Source organism: Plectropomus leopardus, chromosome 4, assembly GCF_026936395.1.
Source record: "Plectropomus leopardus strain MGB_pleo_1.0 chromosome 4, ASM2693639v1, whole genome shotgun sequence".
Classification (NCBI taxonomy): domain Eukaryota; kingdom Metazoa; phylum Chordata; class Actinopteri; order Perciformes; family Serranidae; genus Plectropomus; species Plectropomus leopardus.
This window is the reverse complement of record NC_142179.1, coordinates 17,660,768-17,680,897: the sequence shown is the minus strand read 5'-3', so window position 1 is coordinate 17,680,897 and position 20,130 is coordinate 17,660,768. Positions and strand designations below refer to the sequence as shown.

At 39.0% G+C, this 20,130-nt stretch overlaps 2 protein-coding genes across 8 annotated transcripts in view; one reads left to right on the top strand and one right to left on the bottom strand.

Annotated features, from left to right (window-relative positions):
• Positions 1–1,120: 1,120 nt before the first annotated feature.
• LOC121943903 (gluconokinase-like) lies at positions 1,121–8,257 on the bottom strand. 6 transcript variants are annotated; one of them, XM_042487501.2, is made up of 6 exons: positions 8,062–8,256; positions 7,877–7,936; positions 7,168–7,198; positions 6,984–7,070; positions 4,440–4,483; positions 1,121–3,913 (listed from the first exon to the last, which is right to left on the bottom strand). In XM_042487501.2, exons 2-6 carry the CDS (start codon positions 7,912–7,914, stop codon positions 3,547–3,549), a joined length of 567 nt encoding a protein of 188 aa, XP_042343435.1. In that variant the 5' UTR covers positions 7,915–7,936; positions 8,062–8,256; the 3' UTR covers positions 1,121–3,546. The 6 variants fall into 6 exon arrangements, with proteins under 6 accessions (XP_042343435.1, XP_042343434.1, XP_087932795.1 ...); XM_042487500.2 differs by having other exon boundaries at positions 7,877–7,967; positions 8,062–8,255; XM_088076669.1 differs by having other exon boundaries at positions 7,877–8,002; positions 8,164–8,253.
• frmd3 (FERM domain containing 3) overlaps positions 4,491–20,130 on the top strand; it is a 78,832-nt gene continuing 63,192 nt past the window's right edge. Inside the window, exons 1-3 of one of the 2 annotated variants that reach the window (XM_042487496.2) lie at positions 4,491–4,673; positions 5,666–5,837; positions 9,467–9,713. In XM_042487496.2, the coding sequence (XP_042343430.1) occupies positions 9,609–9,713 (105 nt within the window). In that variant the 5' untranslated portion in view covers positions 4,491–4,673; positions 5,666–5,837; positions 9,467–9,608. Of the gene's footprint in view, positions 4,674–5,665; positions 5,838–9,328; positions 9,714–20,130 lie in introns of those variants that run through there. The other variant, XM_042487498.2, reaches the window with a different exon arrangement.

Sequence of the window (20,130 nt, the reverse complement as noted above, 5' to 3'; positions counted from 1 at the left end):
GTGGCGTCGCTGTTATGGTCACCTGTGTGTGTGTGTGTGTGTGTGTGTGTGTGTGTGTGTGTGTGCTCGTGCGTGCTCGTGCGTGTGTTTCTTCTGGGGCCCAGCTGTTCAGAAATAATCTGAGTGGATTTCGGCTATTGGGTTGGATCAAATCTTGAAAATGATTTGTTCAAAAGAAAGAAGATTCTGAAACTGAATTAGATTATATAATTTGGTTTTGGATTTGATCTGGATCAAACCTCCTGTATGTGTTATTCAAACTTTTTAGTAGGATTTGCATACCTTTGATCCAAAACATCAGGATTATCCTGATCCCATCAGAAAGGTGGATTTAGGGTGGATTACAGGAACAAAATGTACTAAAACTTTTAAACTGGTCACATAATATATTTGTATCCTGTAGTATATATACATTTATTTATATTTCGCATCTAATGGGACCTTTACATTAGATTAAGTAGACATTTGGCTATGTATTAAGCTTTTCAGTACAATAACACCAAAACATCAATACATTATGGCCCTGAAGATGCTTGTAGATCAGATAAGACATAAGACTATTTGTCATGTTGGATGTACAACAAAATTATGTTTGGTTACTCTGAGGCTGACAGCTCTATAGAAATGCAATACAACATGAAATGATAGCTAAATTAGAACATTAAGACAAGATAAAACCACAAATAATGACAAGATAAAACAGCATATCCTCTTTTTAACATCCTTTCTTACAAAACTCATTAAATAAATCAAGTGTTTGTCTTTTGTGTGCAGCCAGCACTTTGACTGGCTTTTAAATGCTACAGGAGAAGGAGAAGGATTACAACAGGCAACCCAAAGCCTCGATCCAGTCCGACCTCCAGTTTGGTATGGATTTATTGTCAAAGGAGCTAAATCTCACTCACAGCAGTATATAGCAGTCAGGTGTTTAATGGGTTTACTTTATCAGATTCAGTGTGAAGATTGTACTTAAAGATTGCTTAGTGCACTTGGCAGGTGATGTCAGTGCATGAAAGGTGGTTTGATAGATCAAATGATACAAAAACACGATTTGCAGTCACTTGCATCTACAGTAATCCATTGACTAATGCCAAGTTGTCAAAAACACAAGCACAGCGGCTCTGATTGTAAAACTTTATTGAAGTGCAGATGAGGTAAGCAGTAAGTCTGAGGGGAAAACAGAAAGATCATGTGAAATTACATGAAACATAACAATGTCTTAATCAGAATTTGTCAAGAAAAGGTAAAATCATCACAGTTAGCTGTAGATACATGTGTGTTTCCACAGGCCTGGGATTCTGCTGTCCGTCTGTTAATTGTGTTCTGTAAACCAAACTGAACCTAAGATACAAAAACTTGTACAAAAGTTAACATTTCGAAAATTCTAAGATTTAAATGGGTTCTTTGTAAAGATGAAACAATTAGCTAATGAATTGATTAGTCTACAGACAGTATGTATAGGCACCCATTTTGATAACCCATTAAATATTTATATATATCTCAATCAAAAATTATCAAACATTCCCTACAGTAGTTGAAGTATCTGAATCGTGGGAATTTATTGCTTCTCCTTGTCTTATTTGATTGTAACCTGAACATCTTTGGGTTTTGGACTTTTTTCAAAGTCAAATTAAACATTAAACACAGCATTCAAAAACTTAAGTCATTAAATATTCACCCAAAACCGTCATCAGTTAATTTTAATCCATATTCCCACACTGATGAAACTGTGAATTAACCCAGTACATTGACTATAATACCAAAAAGGCTAATTTTGTTTGTTACTGTCATGTAACAAAATACATAAAAATGGATCTAATCACTAAAGTCCGTCATGCATTTTCTTGTATAGTCAGGTTTTTATTCTGCTTAGTTCTTCACAGTGCAAACTTTTACAAAACCACCAGAGTTGTAATAAGTTCAAAAAGAGCTGAAATGCTGCAGTTCTCTGTGTCATTATTGGAAGTTTATATCTCATTCACACAAAAAGCACTTGGCACAATGGTCCCAATTCAAACCTATAAAAATCAAATACTCTGCAGAATATACTGGAAAGTCATTTTTGTTGTTGAAATATTTTAAGCACCTCAGGAAAGAGAAACTTAAAGGGAAACTTTAGTATTTCTCAACATGGACCCTATTTTTTCCATATCTTTGTGTATAACTTATTTTTTTTTTTTAAAATTGGTCCAGTTTTGAGAGAGACCACTAAGGGTCAAACAGGTTGCAATATAATCCTTAAGGGAAATCATGCACATTCAGTATCATCCACTGAAAGTGCTTGTTTTTGCCACAGACATGCTCAGATTGTCCTTATCAGTGTCTGACAAGATTTCAGAAAAGAGCCAACAGAGAAATTAAACTTTTTTTTTTTTTTTTACACCTTTCACTGATTTGTTTGTTATTGTGACCAAGTCTCTCAAGGAGCTTTCTGAAATCTCACGAGAGATGACTTGTTGCAGGGAGAACAACAGTGGAAGCGTCAGTGAGAATCAGTGAGAATCAGTGAGAATCGGAGAGAGGACTGCCTGGAAGAGTTTGTTTGGTTGGAGTTGAGAAAATGTAGTTTAGTGTTATCAAGATTTTTGGCTGAATATTTAGCCAATCTCAACACCGGATCAGTGAAGGGTAAAGAAAAACATTTCATATCTCTGTGGAGTCATTTTGGTAATGTTGTCAGACACTTAAACAGCAATCTGAGCCTGTCAATGGCAAAAACAAGCAGTTTTTAGTGGATGTAAAGTGACGATGCACAATTGCCCGTAGAAATAAAATAGCAGTCTGTTTCGCTGCTGACCAATTTCAAAAACTGTTGCTTCCATCAGTAACTGAAGCCTCATTCCCACTGCGCAAATATTCAGCTAATACCTAACATCTGTCTTTTTAATGCAATAGGAATGCGTACGATCGGCATCAACAACCAGATCAAATGACCCTGCAGAAGACACGGGTATGATTCACCTCCAACTGTGAAGCACTGCTGAGAACACAACACCTGGATGAACACACTAATGACAGCTCATCAACCGGTGAGATGCGATGACGCGCTGCAACCAATTACCCTCCTTCTCCTCCTAAGCGACGCTAAAACATTGATCCAAAGTAGTCTGCACCAAGTTTGAAAGAGAGACTGAATGCTGTTAGGTTTTCACAGACCTCTGTCCATGCTGCTGTCTACAGTTTACCTGTTTTTCATCTGCCAAAACAAACCCCCCCCACACACACAAAAAAGGCACACTAGTCTGCTGCAGTACTGTGTAGAAGCTCTGCTCCATTGGCAATGGGAAAGCAGGCTATAATGTATTTTTAATGGGTTTACTTGGGTTTAAAAAAAATGTGTGCATGCACTAATTTTGGTGGGAAAGAGGTATTAGATACTAAAACAGGAGAATCTGTGGTCCAGGTTCGAAAATACATGGTTACCCTTTTAGTATAAATGAGCAGATAAACCCAAAACTCAAATTACTGCACATGCTTCTCTGTGATTTTGCAGCTGAAAGGGCACTTTACTTTACTGGGATACAAGTAGACATTTGCTGTGTTAAGTCATTGGTGTGACGACTTGAAGCTGATGATGTGCTCCTCGACCTCCATGGCCATGTCAGCGATGCTCCTCCTGATGTCAAGGGCCAACACGTTCTCTTCATCTGACGGCGGCTCTAAAACATCAAACTGGGAACGCAGCATGTCTGCTTTCATGTAATGCCCCTTCCGAGCCACCATCCTCTGCTGAATGAGATCATAGTCACCATGCATAAAGAGAAAAAAGACATCAGGTATGGTTGGGGGCAGGATTTCTTGGTCTGAACCGGAGGAAGAAAAGAGGGCTTTGGAGCCGTAGAGCAGGATCTGTCTGTACAGACGCTTCAGAGCGGAGCACACCACGAGAGCATCAGAGCCTGAAAACCTTTCACTGGAATGAGAGGACACAAACACACGGAGCTGGTCAGAAGAAGGACTGAATAAGTGATAACTGCCGACCTGTACGCTGACATGCAGTGAGGATAATGTTAAAAATGTTGAAACAGTTCAGTTAAAGTGAACTCTGGTCAGAAACTGCAACAGAGAAGAAGAAGGTGAAGAGAGAAATGAAGGATGAGCGGATAAAGGCTGACTGAGTGTGGAAGAGTTAAGGAAAAGAAGTCTTTGATGTCGCTGCGGACGTTTTAAGAAAGAGATGGCATACTTTTCAGCTCTCCCCACCTCTTCTCTCCACTTTCACTGACTTAATCTGTTTTTACTCTCCAAAACTCCCTTTCCTCGCTCTCTGGTTTTCATCTCAATTTTCAGAACCATCTTTGATAGTTTTGATCTTTTTTCAGACAATTTCACGCCTGCATATAACAGTGTCTTGCTGCTCCCTCAAAAACCCATCATCTTCTCCACTTCTGTCAGTACAAAAGTATGATGTGTTCTCAGTGCAGAGTGTTTGTTCTTACCTCGTAATGACTTCATGTAGTTTGAGCAGCCAAGGCAACCTGTCCTAAAGATACAAACAATATTCATATTTCTGTAGTAAGTAGCATTTATTTTCTCATTGTCTAAAGCAGATGTTGTCCTTGTAAAGACATATTTTTAATCATTGTGATTCATATTATTGCAGTTGCTTATACTGAAGTTATGGAGCATCATCATCATTTATTTGGAGTCGTGTTCCTGGCCGCCTGATGAATGTAAGTCCAATATGTACACTCTCCTTTTATTTGTTTTTCCTGAGGGAAATATCTGGCTCTTTAGCTGCTACATGCACCACTATGTTTGCAAGAGATGTATCTGTTTGCTATTTGGTTCTGGGCAGGGAGTGCACATTGGGCTCTACGCTAAAAAGAGTTTCCTGCTGCGACCGAAAACAGTGCAGTGAGAGCTATCAAGCTCCATAAAGCTGAGGGGAGCTGCAGATTCAAGTGAGAGGCTAACTCAAGGCACACAAGGATCGAGCCAAGGATGTACAGTTAAAATTGCTTTATTAGTTTAGGGCATTGGTTGTCAACCAGGGGTCCGGGGACCCCTGAATGTTCTTAAGGGAGTTCCAGGGGGTCCCCAGAAAAATGGAAAATAGTCAATTTCATTTTCTTGGTCATAAGAGTGACTATTCTGATCAAAGGTTTTACTTCCTCCACAGTCATCTCCTTAACTGTACTGAACCGCCACAGAATTCTGGTCTTAATAATACAAACAAAATCCATTCAAATGGAGGTCAGTGTCCTAATATGTATCAGTTTAGGAGCCTTTGACAAGAATAAAGTTGTGAATAACTGCTTACATGGCATATAAACATTAGAAAAACAAGAGGAGTCGACTCCCTTTTCAAGTCATGCCCTGACGAAGATCCAGTTTCAAAACCTGTTATCAGCTACATCCTGCAAGAAAGGTGTTTTAACTGTACATCCTTGGCTTGATTCTAGTGTGCCTGAAATAAACCCAGTGGTTTCTCTTTTATAGTATACCTTCAAGGGCACTTTCACTTAAAGTTTACCACTTCGCAACCATGACCGCTCAGTGTTGTATTCCTTTTACTTTTGGAGATTCACGTGATAATTCTGTTTAGGTTCATCCATACGAGTGACCTCTTTCACATTGTCATTTTCTACACTGTTGTTATGAAAATACTGATTATAGCCACTTTTGAGAAGGAAAATATTTTTTATTGTTTACTTTGTTTTAGGGTTTTACAGCTTTGAGCTTTCTGGCAGCCCAGGAAAGCAAGAGAAGGCGCTGCCTGACCATCTGTCTCACCACCATAAACACTGATTCTGGCTTTGCCCTTTAATACAGCTGAGGCGGTGAATCCTATTGCATACACCCCTCGTTTCATCATATCATCGGCCTTCGGAGAGGTAAGCAGGAGTGCACTGCACAGCATCACAGGACAGATGGGGCAAGCTGAGCATGCAACAGTGGAGCCAGATTACATCATCAAACTGAAAGTTGTCTCATGAACTAACCAAAAATATATTTAGACTATGTAGAGAAGATGTTCCCCTAAAAATACTGCATAATATAAAAATAAATGAAAAATAAAATATCAGATTTTTCTAAGTACCCTCGTAGCTGCAGTGATCATAATGCAGTAGAAGTGTTATAGTAGATCTGATTATTCCAAGTCACAACCCACACTGCCAGTATTTTCTGTTAAATGGACTTTAGAGACTTTTAAAGAACCAAATAGGGAATCAAACAGAGATCAGGCGGACAGACGTGGCAGCACAAACACATCTTTGATAACACTGCAGTCAGAAATAGAATCACTCCTAATTTGGTTACAACTGATCTGGAGTTACTGCTTTTTTTATCATACTGCAGTGTCTTTAATATGAAGAGCTGAACCTGATAGAGAGGAATCTCATGCTCTCACGTCCTGTACTGTTATGCCAACCTCAACCTGCCAACTCTAATACTGGCATGAAAGACACATTTTTGCCATGGCCTGACAGTAATCCCAAATTTACATCCATTCTCAAACTGCCGACTGACTGTTGAGTATTTTTAAAAACATGCCAAAGCATTGGACAGAGCAGGTCCCCGGGTAATTCTCCTCGCCGCTCAAAGCAGATTTCTGAGTGGGAGTTTATCATGAGCCACCAAACGCCGCTACCAGCAAACTGCTGCCAAATGTTGGCAGGGCTTGCTGTCTGTAAGCTTGTAAACTCAACTTTGGCAGGTAGCCAGTCAATTATTTCAAGGGTCTACCCTTATTTTGAAGTTCAACAGGGACAGGGAAGAAAAATAAATATTAGACAAATAGGAAATAAATCCCTAAACTGAATTTAAAGACTGTGTGCTGTGATGAAGAGCTCAGTGTGCCTCTCTGCTGCTCTCACTGTCTCCTCGAGTGAAGCTGCTCCAGGCCACTTGTTGAGTTCTCTGCAAGTCTGAGAGAATGATTTACCCATGACAGAAAAGAAATGGCTCACTCTGTAAATGACTGACAGGCAATTTGAGCTGACAAGACACTCCACACACACACACGGACACACACACACCTGATCTGTAAGCGGTTCACCACGAGCCATCTTCTCAATGTTCCCCTGTGGATGGAAGTCATCCCCTTCGTGCAGGGGCCACCCCAGCTGATGGGTGGATACACACACAGTGTTAAGCCATACTGTGTGCAGAAACATGTCAGAGTTGTGTTTTTTGTGTTGAAAGGAGGATGGATCCAATTACCTTTTCTGACAGGAAGGCCCCTAAACTGCTTCTGTATAAGAAAAGCAGGAAGACATAAAGGATCGAACAGATACAGTGCAGCAATATTGATCTGATCTGCTACTTTAAGACAATACTTCACTATCATGAACATGCTGTAGCTTAGAACTTAAATCATTAGTGATTTTCTTTATTAGTCAATAACTATTTAGATAATCAGTGAATATTTTTGACACAGTTTTACATCAAAAAACTAAAGCACAGCTTATTCAAGCTTCTCAGTTGTAGTAATACTGCTTTTCTTTATGTTCTTGTATTTGAATCTTTATCTATATATGCTACATTTGGCAGGTACAACAAGCAATTTATGGTGTCAACTTGAGCTTTAGGAAATTGTGATGACTGATTAATGGCTTAATCAAGAAAGGAATCTGCTGAATGAATAAATATAATCTTAATTTAAATCCTTTACAATGCTGCGCCTCGGTTGTTTTACTGCTTTCCTCAATTAGGCTACTAGCATATTATAACCAATTATATAAGATAATGGGGACCTAATAGTTGTTAAACCACCACCTCACTAATGTAAAAAAAATCTCATTTGCGCTTTTTTTCCTCGTGACTCATGTAAACGTCAACATATGGATTAAACTCTACCCAATGTACTTCTTATATGACATGCCACCTTATATAGCTTTCCAATATAAACATAAACAAACAGTGCACATACTTTCCACAACCCGATACTCCCATTATGACGTAGATCATCTTGTCTGCGGATCTTCAGACACTTGAAGGCAGAACAATCAGTTTGTATCCATCTGTTGACAAAAACTTGTCTGCATGGTCTACATATCTGTGAACATCCCACGACAGAGATAATAATAATATCAGTGCTCATGTGATGTGACGTACCGATACGATGAACTGCTGGGGTGCTAACAGGTGTATCCCAACACTAAACATGTCATCAGCAAAAATACCGACAATATAAAACTGTCAATACGTCTGTCCGACCTGCCTCGTTTCACAGAAATGAATCAACGTTTGGGACGGTTGCAGGTCGCTTGTTGCAGGTTGTTTGGTTGTTTTGCGGAAGTACGTGATGACACAGCACGCACGCCGGTGCCGACGTTCGCTCTTAAAGGGACAGCGTCCTATTCTGGTGCACTAGTTGCAGATATATTGTCTGACGTCATTATAGTGATAAAAAAATAATCTCAGTTTTTACCGCTGCTGTGCGTTTTTGAACACAGGTCATTACCTAATCAAATGATATATAGGATATAACCTTATATATGTTTCTCAAAATATCATAGGTAGGTAGTATATGCATGAAAGCTACATACATTGCATGCTGATGCACAATTAAGTGCAAAAAATATTCTTATACGCACCCGATAATGTGTAGATTTTAGCATAATTATTCATAAAAAGCGTGTTAAAATAATGCACCACAGCTTGTTTTAATCATCCTTATACGTGATAAGAAAAGCACATAAAAACAGTGAGTGGATACAGAAATCCACAGCGCGGGTGATTTAGATTCACCAGCTGGCAATCTGACACCACACACGTGGGATCATAATTGCAATGTGTGCTGGAATTTGGAGAGAGACAGAAAGAGAGAGAGGTTTTATTTATTTAGCCTATTTATTGGGTTGTTTTTTTGTACTTGGTTCTATCAATTTGTATTAATATAGTGTTGATAACTATGTCTTTAATGACCTAAAACAAACATTAATTATATATCATTCCATTTTATTTACTAGTTTAATTATTTATTTTACTAATATTGTCATTCATATGATCTGTTGTGAATTTCAATCACTGCATTTTAAGTGTGTGTGTGAGTGAGTGAGTGAGTGAGTGAGAGAGAGAGAAAGAGAGGTTTCATTTATTTATTCATTTATTTTCTATTTACTCAATTAACCTTATGGGTTTTAGGTGGGGTTTTTTTTGATTATATGAATTTGTATTAATATATTGTTGCTAACTGTTTTTTTTAAAAAGACCTCAAAGAAACTTTAATTATACGTTATTTTATTTTCTTTACTAGTTTAATTACCCTTTTTACTCCATTTCACTAATATTGTTTTTCATGTGATCTGTTGTGAATTTCCTTCACTGCATTTTATTTGAGAGAGAGAGAGAGAGAGAGAGAGAGAGAGAGAGAAGGGGGAAAAGCCATCCTCCCTCCTGTGGATCCACCAGTGGGCAGGCAGGAGACGGATGCAAGCTCTCCTCCCTCCCGCTCTGTTGCATCCATCCATTCTCTTATCCATCCATCCATCTCTCCATCCACCCATTCACTCCCAAGGGCGTCACAAAGGGTGCCAAGACCCGACTGCAAGGCGCATACATGCACGCGTGTGTATGCGCGAGTCCTCCGTGTATATGTGCGTATGTGGTCTGCCTGTGGATCCGCTGACATGAGGAGCTGAAACAGAACCGACACAAGGATGAAAATGCTCCGGTTTCGCAGCCCCAGCATCCGCTCCTTGGACCAGGAGGTCCTCTGCACGATCCGGTTACTGGACGACTCCGAGATCTCCTGCAGCATCCAGGTAGGCGACAGCTTCATTTACCTCATGTTTTGTCATTATTGCAAATATCACGTGGACGCAGCAAATGAATTATAGGGTGATTTACTCTCGATTTAAGGCTGTAATAACCCAACACTGTGTGTTATTACTCTGATTGCATCGTCATGTTTGGACAGCAAACACAATTTCAACGCATTGTTCTTCTAGTTTCAACGCTGCTGTGATTTAGTGGAGAGACTGCATGTGTTTTGCTCCGTACTGCCATGTGAGAAATGCAGTATAGAGGGAAAAATGCATATCGAAAATGGTTGTGATCCGTGCATGTGTGTTGGGTCCAAACGAGATGTGACCCACATGGAGGGAAGTTGGGATGAAGTTTGATTCATAACAGAGGAAATGATGGAGCTGATGGGTGTGGTGATGATGAGGACAGAAAGGAGTGCTGTTTGGGTTATTGATTGCAATTACTCATGTGAAGCTGTGTGTGTGTGCGCGCGCACGTGCATGTGTGCATGTGTCTGTGTGTGTGCATAGAGTTGTGCTTTCAGGTCTGTTGTCTGCCTATGGAGGTGATGATGTATGTTGTTTCCACCTGTACGGGTTTAGCCAATAAGATACTGCACTGTCAAACTAAAACCAAGTACATTCTTATAAATCACTAAACTGTAGACTCTTATTAAACATAAGGTTTTTACTGAAATACAAGGATTTACTCTAAATTTGTGTAGATCATAAATAGTTTATTGATTTGTTTATAATCTAACAAAACTATAACTATTAACTGGTCTTGTTATTCCACGTACAGACTTAAGCAGTGTAAAAATTAAGCTACATCTCATTACTCCAAGGCATGTACATGAAGGAGTCCCCAGTAAATTGTCAATGTTATAAGGGGCCCTTGGCTGAAAAAAAAAATTGAGATCTTCTCAGAAAAACTCATCAGTTTCAGAAATCTGTGTCTTAAGTTGAAGTGAATCGTTTAAAATCTAACAGCCTTTGAAGTATATGCGACAATATAAGAAAAAGAAGAGATCTACAATTGATTTACAATCTTTAGGTTCTTTCAAAATGACACAGACAATTAAAGACATAAACATTTATTGAGCACAGAGCTCCTACACCCCCCACCTGCTAGCTTTGTGTCGTAAAAATGCAGATCGTATGTGTAAATGAACTTTGGTAAACTCCCCTCCATCTTACACCCAGATCTTTCTGCTCATCTCCACTTCGGACTTTTCGTATGCTTGCACAGACACAAAAAGAGTATAGAAATGGATCGAAAGAGAAAACCGCCTATCTCTTTCTCTCGCTCAAACTCAGACAATCTCAGATCAAACCATCATTAGGCAAAGCAGCTTTGTAGACCTTTTAACATATCAGGGCATTTCAAAGTGCTTCACACAGCAATAAAATATAAAACATAATAAAGGATACAGGTTTACAATGAGAGTAAAGAGATAAGATATAAAAGGTAAAGTTTATTACCAAATTAGTGAAAATAATTAAATAAATCACCATTAAAATAGAAAAAGTGCAGACAAGAGGTGCAAAGATAAAAGATATCATTTAAAATGATTTAAAATCAAGTTTAAAATAAGCTTGTAGTCATAACTGGGTGGAGTAGGGAGTGTAAAACAGGAACTTTGATCGCTTAGACTTAAAAGTGGTCAGAGTCGGGGCTTGTCTGACATTATGTGGGAGGTTATTGCAGGTCATGATAACAATTAAGCTGTGCTGCTCAAAACTAAAATTCTGTTACTGTAATGCCTTTTTTAACCTAAAATATCCTCAAAAACATTTTTAGTGCACTGTTTCATATGAGAGGTTGTGAAAAGGATGCAGGCACCATAGTGTTTCCTGTATTGTAACAACAGAGGCTGGAAATACTGAGATCAAATGGTAAATAGAAGCAGTGCTGATAAAATATAAACTATGATTCTGTCACTGTGCTGCCTATTTCTCACCTAAAATGTTTTCAGGAACTTATTTTAGTTTACCATTTAACTGTAATACGAAATTATTTGTTACCAACCGGCCGCTATGTTGTCAAAATGTATGAACTCACATTACGTCACCCACCAGTGGGAGCGTTTCTTGGCCTGGTGCAGCACTGTGCATTATAGTTGTAGGTTTTCATCCTCTTGAGCAAAAAAAAAAAGCCACAGTTATTTTTCTCTGTTTTCTCTGGTGATGTAACACCAATTTCAAAATTATCTGTGTACTGACGGCCTACTTTTATGGAAAGACCATCTTTCCAGCAGTGAAATACTTAAACCGTCAGTCAGTGTGTCTGATTAGACATGAAGCTGTTGACTTAATAGATTTAGACCAATGAAGAAGTGACGCACCAACCAACACCTTAAAACTGAAGTCCATCCAACTAGAAAACTGACATAAAATTCATAAATTCCTATGAGCTTTAATTAATCCCCATTTGACATTTAATTTTTAGGCTGCCTGAACAAAGGAAAATATAAGATTCCCCGTTTCCGCAAACAAATCAGATCCTGTGTGGCTCCTCGGTCTCTTCAGGCCTGAGCTGCAGCTGATGCCAGAGAGGAAAAAGTAAAACCCTGTAAAGCCGCCAAATTATGACGCATGATTTTAAACACAAACATGCTTGATAAGGGAAAGTGCATAAAAACTAAATTCTATTTAATTAAATTATTATATGTTCATCATTGCAACCAGTACATCAAAGCAGCACCAGCATGTTGAGAGTGAAGGCAGCTTCACCTCCTCTCACCCTGAGCCGCCTTCAGAAGAAGTTGTCAGCCGCCCCGCTGTCCAACCCTGAAACACCAAAAACACTCGCTGCATGTCAAACTAACTGTCTCGCTGGTCTCCTACAGGTACCTGATCAATGATTTACAAAACACCATGAAGTGCACTGAGAGGAGCAGGGGTAGAGGCAGAGGGGGGTTGTGTCTGTTGCTGTGTTTTGGCGCTCACGTGCATGTGTACCTGCGTGCTCATACGTCTTTGAGAGCACGAAAGTGTGTTAAACTCTGTGTACACGTCTGTGAACATTAGAGTGTGGCTTTTCACCAGGAGATGCATGCATCCAAGATTGTGGAAGTGCTTTTAGCTGTGTGTCTGTGTATCTGCGCACGATAAGGAAATGGACATTTATATTTCTAGCTGACTGCCTTTTCCAGGGCTTTCTTTAATGGCTTTGTGTTCCGGTGCTGAGTCGCTCCTTCCTACATATTTCATGACATCCTGTGCTCCTCATGCTACACTTCTGCTGCTCAACAACAGCACTTCTCCTCTTTCCACTCTTTGGAGACTTCCATCTCTTACTTTATCTGCTTATTTTTTCCTTGCTGCGTTACCGCTGTCTGTCTTTCTTATTTTCTCTCTGTTGTGCTGAATATGTAGGTCAGGCTGAGAAAAGAAAGCACCCGATTGAATGCCATCATGAAAACTGTGTTGATAAAATAGTTCTTAAATTGTGCTTATGAGCAAATGCGTCACATTTGAATAGTTTGCGTAAGTCTTTGATGCCCTTATTTCCTTTGCCTTTCCTCTAAGGCGTCAGTTCCTGACTTCGCATAAGACGTGGGTGCATTAGCCAGGGTCCCTCGGGGCAAAACATTTGGCACCGCATGTATTATCCTGATTAAATAAAGTATTAAAAATGTGTTGAAAAGCCACAATAAATGTGAATATTTTTAAAGCAATAGACTATGCAGTTTTGCCTGAAAAAATAGATTTATGACTGGAATGGTCGCTGCGTAAAGCATCTCATTACTGCAAGTGAAAAAATAAAGCATCTTTAAGAATGAGGGTATTCAAACTGTTTGGCTTAAAAAGAGAGAAACACACGATATAAGAGAAACACAAGATAATCTAAAAATGCTCATATATGAGATATTATGTGTAAAATAAAATCAGAAAATTAAGAAAATTTAATGAAAAGAATAAACAGGACAATGAATTGAACAAGTGCAGTGCAAGATATGAAACAGTAGTCCCAAATTGTATTTAATATTTAAGGACAACTCAAGTAGAAAAGTTTTAAAAGAACAAAATTCATTAATTTGAGGGTTTGTTCTAGGAGATTATATATTTGTGGTCACATTTTGACATGAATAGGTTCAAATCTTAGATTTGTAGAGTCAGCTGTGCAGTGGGGTCTTAGTTGTCTGAAATGTTACTAGATATGATCAGATTTAAAGAATTTCCTCATTTTTAGAGTGCAAAAGGCCCAAAATGGCTCGCAGTACAGCTCTTCATCAGACTAGAATAGGCAAGAAAATATATGCAACTGAAAATTCATTAGATGTCCGGCAACCCCATTTTTGTACAAAGTGTCATAAAAAAACATACAACGTGTCTATATACACAAAAGACATAAAAAAATATGAAAAGAGGAAGACACTCGATAGGGTGGCTCGAAGGCCATCATTCACTATGGAGCTACACTGAACTAAAGAGGTGCCTCTGTGTTAGTCCTGTCATAGTGCACTATGAGAAGAACAAGTCAGAGGCGATAATATTAGAGACCACACATTATATAATAGAGATCCCAGATTATACAGTATATACATACAAGGTGCAAACCAAATGTATAGTGAGGCAGTTACAAGAAAGGGCGAATATCCATCTCCTCGTTGAGGCCCTTAGGTGGTAGAGTGCCTGGAGTATAAATCTGGAATAGTTCACGTTTCAAAAGCAGATTGTTAATTTCAGCATTATCAACCTTACCTTTTTCAAAAATAGTATCTACAGAACTATCAGTTAAATGAGAAACTGCTGGCAAAATAATGTATAAATTAACATAAGGCATAATTTAATGATCATCTTTTCAGGATATTCTTTATCAAATACAGTTCTTCACATACATCTAAAACAAAAATGTGGAATATCTATTTAAAAAAGTCTTTATTCTAATAACTTTATTTCTTATACTAAGTTTTCAAAAGATCAAAAGAAGCAATAAAAAGGAGTTTCAAAAGTATGAAAATGTAGTGTGATTATGATCGATACGCGGTAACTGATCAGCCCGGTCTCACTATCAGGATTTGAAAATATGCTGCTTGCATAGTGCCCCCTGTGTCACTCCCTTTGGCGTCTGTATGAGCGTCAGGGGGCTTTCAACAAACTCCAATGTAAACCCAACGTGAGTCAGATCCATCACACAAGGCTGCCCAAGTGTCATAATATTTTGAGGCGGGATGATATCACATTGGATTATACATGTTAATACACTTACGTATTCATATTGTGTATCAGGGAGAACTGGGTGTGTTTTCTCATATACAAACACTGAGATGCATGTTGCTGTTGTTTTTTATTTTTAAGATTTCTGCCTCTTGGTCTTGAGACAAGGCGACAGCCAGCAGAGCATAATTATGTCTACGTTGTTCACTGTGACTCTTAGAATAGCTTGACAGCAGAATATAAGGCAGGTAGAAAGGGTGTGTGTATGTGTATGTGTATGTGTATGTGTGTGTGTGTGTGTGTGTGTGTGTGTGTGTGTGTGTGTGTGTGTGTGTGTGTGTGTGTGTGTGTGTCCACAGCCCGGGGGGTTGAACGTGTCTTGCCTGCTGCTCTCATGAACAGCGGTAATGTTAAGTCAGACCTGCTGCAGGAGATACACGTCAAGATCAATACACACTGACCTCCTCTGCTTTCAGCTCCTCTCCCCTTCATCATCCCCTCTTTTTTCTCCTCCTCCCATCTGTCCTTCTCCTCTTCCCTCTCTCATCTTTCCATTCCTCCCTATCCTGCTCTCTCTTTCACCCCACTTATTCTCTGCTCCACTTACAGCTTCATATTTACTCCTCTGACTACCTTTTCTCACTCTCTATTTTTACATCCCTCATCTATACCTCCTCTCTCTCTCTCCTTCTCTCTCTCTCCTCCCTCCTCCTTCTCTGTGACACATCATGTATAATTAAGGGCGATCACTGTTCTTCATGAGGCCGACATCAGTCAGCTGTCAGCGATGCGCTACACCACGAGTGTGTGTGTGCACATACAGTAAATGTGTGTGTGGCCGAGGCTCACTTGTATGAAAGATTTAAAAGTAGCCAATGAGCCAAAGTTCTTTTATTACTGTCATTAATTCACTGACTGGGCAAGAAGTTACTGCATGGGACAGAAATAGCTTCTGATAACTTGAACCGTTAAAAGCTTGAAATACATCCTGCTGATTGTTCTGTTTCTATTCTGGGGGAGTCACCTTATCAATACATTACTCTATTTAAAGATGCGTATGGTGGCTGGTATTGTTTTTCACTGCTCGGTCAAGGAGATGAGTGTGTGTGTGTAACTGAGGTGTCTGTCTTTTATTTACTAGCTTTTTTTTTGTGGCTCTGTGTATGTCTGTTTGTAATGCTGAGGCGGTACTATTGTTTCGGCTGGTAGGCATTCTTTGAAACAGGTTATAAATAGCATCAGATTTCTATTCTTATCCTGCTTGCTGGTGCCTCTTTGATGCTTCTCCGAAGATGACTAAAGAGAAATAATCCTTTTTCTGACTTGTGCTCACAACTGAGAGGATGCGGAGAGAGATGCGACGGCTGGATAGAAGGGAAGGAGAGGGAGGGGGGGACATCAAAAGAAATGTGTGACGGGGGAAAGAAAGAGAGATGGTTGATAAGACAAAATATAAGATGACATGGTTGGTCACATTACATGAGCTGGAAGGATGACGGCAGCAGATCAACAGGGTGTAGGAAGGAGCAGGAGAGGAAACGAGGTGGAGTGGTTGCGGGGAAAACAGATTAAGCAGATTAAAACATGAAACAGATTTGAAATGAGACTGGCAGACAGGGCAGATTTTGGAAAAAAAACTAAGAAAAGGTGGAGAAAAGAGGAATGGCTAAACCAAAAGAGGGGTGAAGTGTAACAACGGACCAATTGTTGATAGAAAAGAATCTACCAAGAAGTGGAAATAGGCAAAAAATGAACCACAGAGAAGAGAAAGTAAGAAGTCAGAGATCACACACAAAACTGATTGATATTCATTGTCTTGCTCAAGGACACTTTAGCATCAGATCATCCCTTCGAAGGACGCACTCCTTATTTATTGTCACTGTGCAGGATGATAACCACTGCACACGTATATAGAATGGGATATCTTCATGCAACAAGCGCACATTTGACAAATAGGCCAAGGTTATCAATTGTTGAGATCATGCATGAATCTATATGCTACAGTAAAGAGTACATGGTCATTTGTTGAGGCACAAGGTTTGCACTTACTCCCCTCACTTTATCATACTTTTGTTTTAGAAAAAGGCAATTTTAGTGGGAAAAAAACTGTAGAGGAAAGAAAGTTATATGCTGGTTTCTCCTCTTGTTGACCCTGAGCAAAGGCGATAATGAGAGTGGTATCTGATTCTTGTTACAATTCAGAATGGTGTACATTCAGTTTAAGAGAGAGGGGGATGATGCAGAATACAAAAACTTCTTACACTTTTTAAAAACAGTTTGACTTTTGATGTGTAAAAAAAAAAAAAGATTCCAAACAAAATATTTAACTAATCAAGAAGTGACCTTAAAGGCATACTATGCAGGAATTGTCAGTTATTGTCTGTGAATAGTATCGCCAGGGAAAGTAAAAGTGAAAGTTAACCTCATCTTTGTCTGTATGGCTATTTTGCCAAGTTGTATTTTTGTTTCTTTTGGCGCCATCTCTTCACTTTTGGTAGCTTCTTCTGGGTTGCCTGCAGTTTACAGTCTGACACCAGGGGCCAGATGTGTAAAACTATGTAGATTCCCAACAAAAACTGTGTGTACGCACAAAGGCAGAAATGTGCATACGCATTCCTTTCGTCAGATTTATAAAACCATTTGTATGCCGGATTGTGTTTTAATCATCTCAATCATTGTGGCGCTGAGCATACGGGCAAGGGCACAAGCATGAGCACGAGCCTCGTTTCCATATCCACACCCCAGAGCAGCTGTCATTACACACGGCTGTGGAAATTTGTAGTGTCCGCACCACTAACACATCACATTTGTGCAAACCATCATCATGGTAAAATCTCAATTATCATTATTAATTAACGTCAGAAAGATGATCAATAATTAATTCATAGTGCTCATTTTGAATCTGCCTTTGCACAGTTCTTCACAGAATAACATTAAATGATCACTAACAGGAAGATGAATATAAATTAAAATAATGATGAGTTCATCATGGGTAAAAAGAAAAAAAATTAGGGTTAACTTGATAGATTTGCCTTTGATTTACAGTTTACAGAGTGCAAAAATTGCCTGATAACACAATAAGTTAAATTAGCAGACAACCTTAACACAATGTTATCCATCTCTTACTTTATTTTAATCTCGTCCTTATCACGACCCGCAGCTAAAACCTTGTGTACGCCTGCTCTGAAGAATGTGTGATGTGTGCACATTCTTACAGCACATTCCTCCTTTGTAAATACCAGCTTATGTGTGGTAAAAGGTGTATGCACGATTTTTGTGCGTACACATCATTTATGTATATGGCCCCTGGTTGCTCCCTTTTAGTAAAGTCCTAATGTCACCTGCATGCTGTACCTAGGAATGTCCCTAGCACAGCAAAATATGAAAGAAATAAAAATTAAGCAGATGGCAGAGTCTCTGCAGAAAAATCTAGTGCCACACACTTCTAGTGGGTCATAATTGATGATTGAGAGGGATTACTTCTGTATCTTCTTAGAAAAATGTTAAATGAAAATCCTGCATAGTATACATTTAAGTCTTCACCATGGCTTTCATTAGCCCCTTTGGAGATTTGTATTTTTTTCTTTCTCCCTTTTTAAAAATCAATAAATAATTCTGTCTCTGTGGTTTTTGACAGCAGTAAAGTATGTTCAAAGCAGCAGAGTGAGCACACTGAAAGTAAGAGGTTTGACATGACTGCATTTAATTCAGTTTACTTCAGGAAAATCAGAACTATCTTCCAGAGTCCTGGGTTCAAATATAAAAAAACAAACTATAGAACAATTAAAAAGTCACAAATGGTAACAAAGTATGCAGTCATTCTGGTATTTATGTGTTTTTGCCAAACAACAGTCTTCTATTTTCAGTGTTGTTCAAACGTTAGTTTAGCCACATCTGCATGTGTATCTTAATTTAAACATTTAAAATGTGAGAGAAAACAGAAGCTCTGCGTGATGATGTCACTGTTATCATCATTCGTGTGTGAGTGTGCATATGTGGTGTACTTCATTTCTTATTGTATCATCCTGTTAGACAGCAGGAAAAATTAGAGCGAGTTAGTGGTGAGGAAACACAGACAGAGACACACTAATTTGTGCCAAAAAATGCAAATAATCAAAACAAACACATGAACTCACTGGTTCAAACCCCCGTCTTTTCTACACACAGTCTCTTTTTTCTCAGTCATGAATTGTATTTTTTTGTCTGTTTGCCACAAAATGTTGAACATCCTGTGGTTCAGAGATAAGACAGCTGCCTCCATGCAGCCACCATGTGCAGCAGTGTTACTGATGCAGTCATGCCATCATCATCATCACGCGTCCTCTCCCGCGTCCTCTCTCCTGACATCCTTTGAGTTAGTGTCCAGCTGTACACAGGGCGAGAGTGATGGAGATCCATTATAATAAACTGGTTCTGCTCCATATAGTGATAATTTATGGCTCTACCTCTGAGTTTATTAGGCTGTGTAGCCAGCCATGAACGCAGGCTCACATGACGTGTTTTATATCATGTGTGTTAATTTGTGAATGCCTTTGTGCGCACGTATATGTGTATGTGAGCATACGGTAATGGGTGTGTGACCTTCCACATTGGGACAAGGTCACAGTCACCGTTATAAACGCTGCTCAGGGAGATTGGAAGGATTATGGGTTTGATATGTAAATGATGTTAATGGAAAGATTACAAGTGGAAGCATATTTATACAGTAGATAAGGTTATTTATAACATTAAATCACAGTAGATGAGTGTTTCTTAAATTTATACTGACATCATCGGTTTGAACTTTATCTCATGTAAACAAAAAACACTGGTAATACACAAAGACATTTGCTGAGGAGATGAGTACTGATCACTTGTAAGTAGGGGTTTTAAGAGTTATTTTAATTAGCCCTTTTCAAATGTCTAGTAGTAGAGTTAAGCATCTGGTGGTGAGGTTTCAACATTGTAACCAACTGAAAATGATCCCGTCTTCCAAACATGTAAAAAAACTTTGGGAAACGTGATAGTGGAAATGGCCTTATCCAGTACCAGTGTTTGGCTTGTACATTTTGGGCTACTGTAGAACAACAACACGGACGCCGTGGAGGAGGACATGTGCCGTAAGTTGACAAAAATGGCTCGAATGAGTATATGAAGATGGGGGTGTAGTTTACTTATAATGTCACTTGGTGCATGAGTGGACGATGTGAATTGATCAACACACCTTAAATTTTAGTATCACAGCAAGTCTTTAGCATGCTTCTTACTCTGTGAGGCTGCACTTAGACTGCGC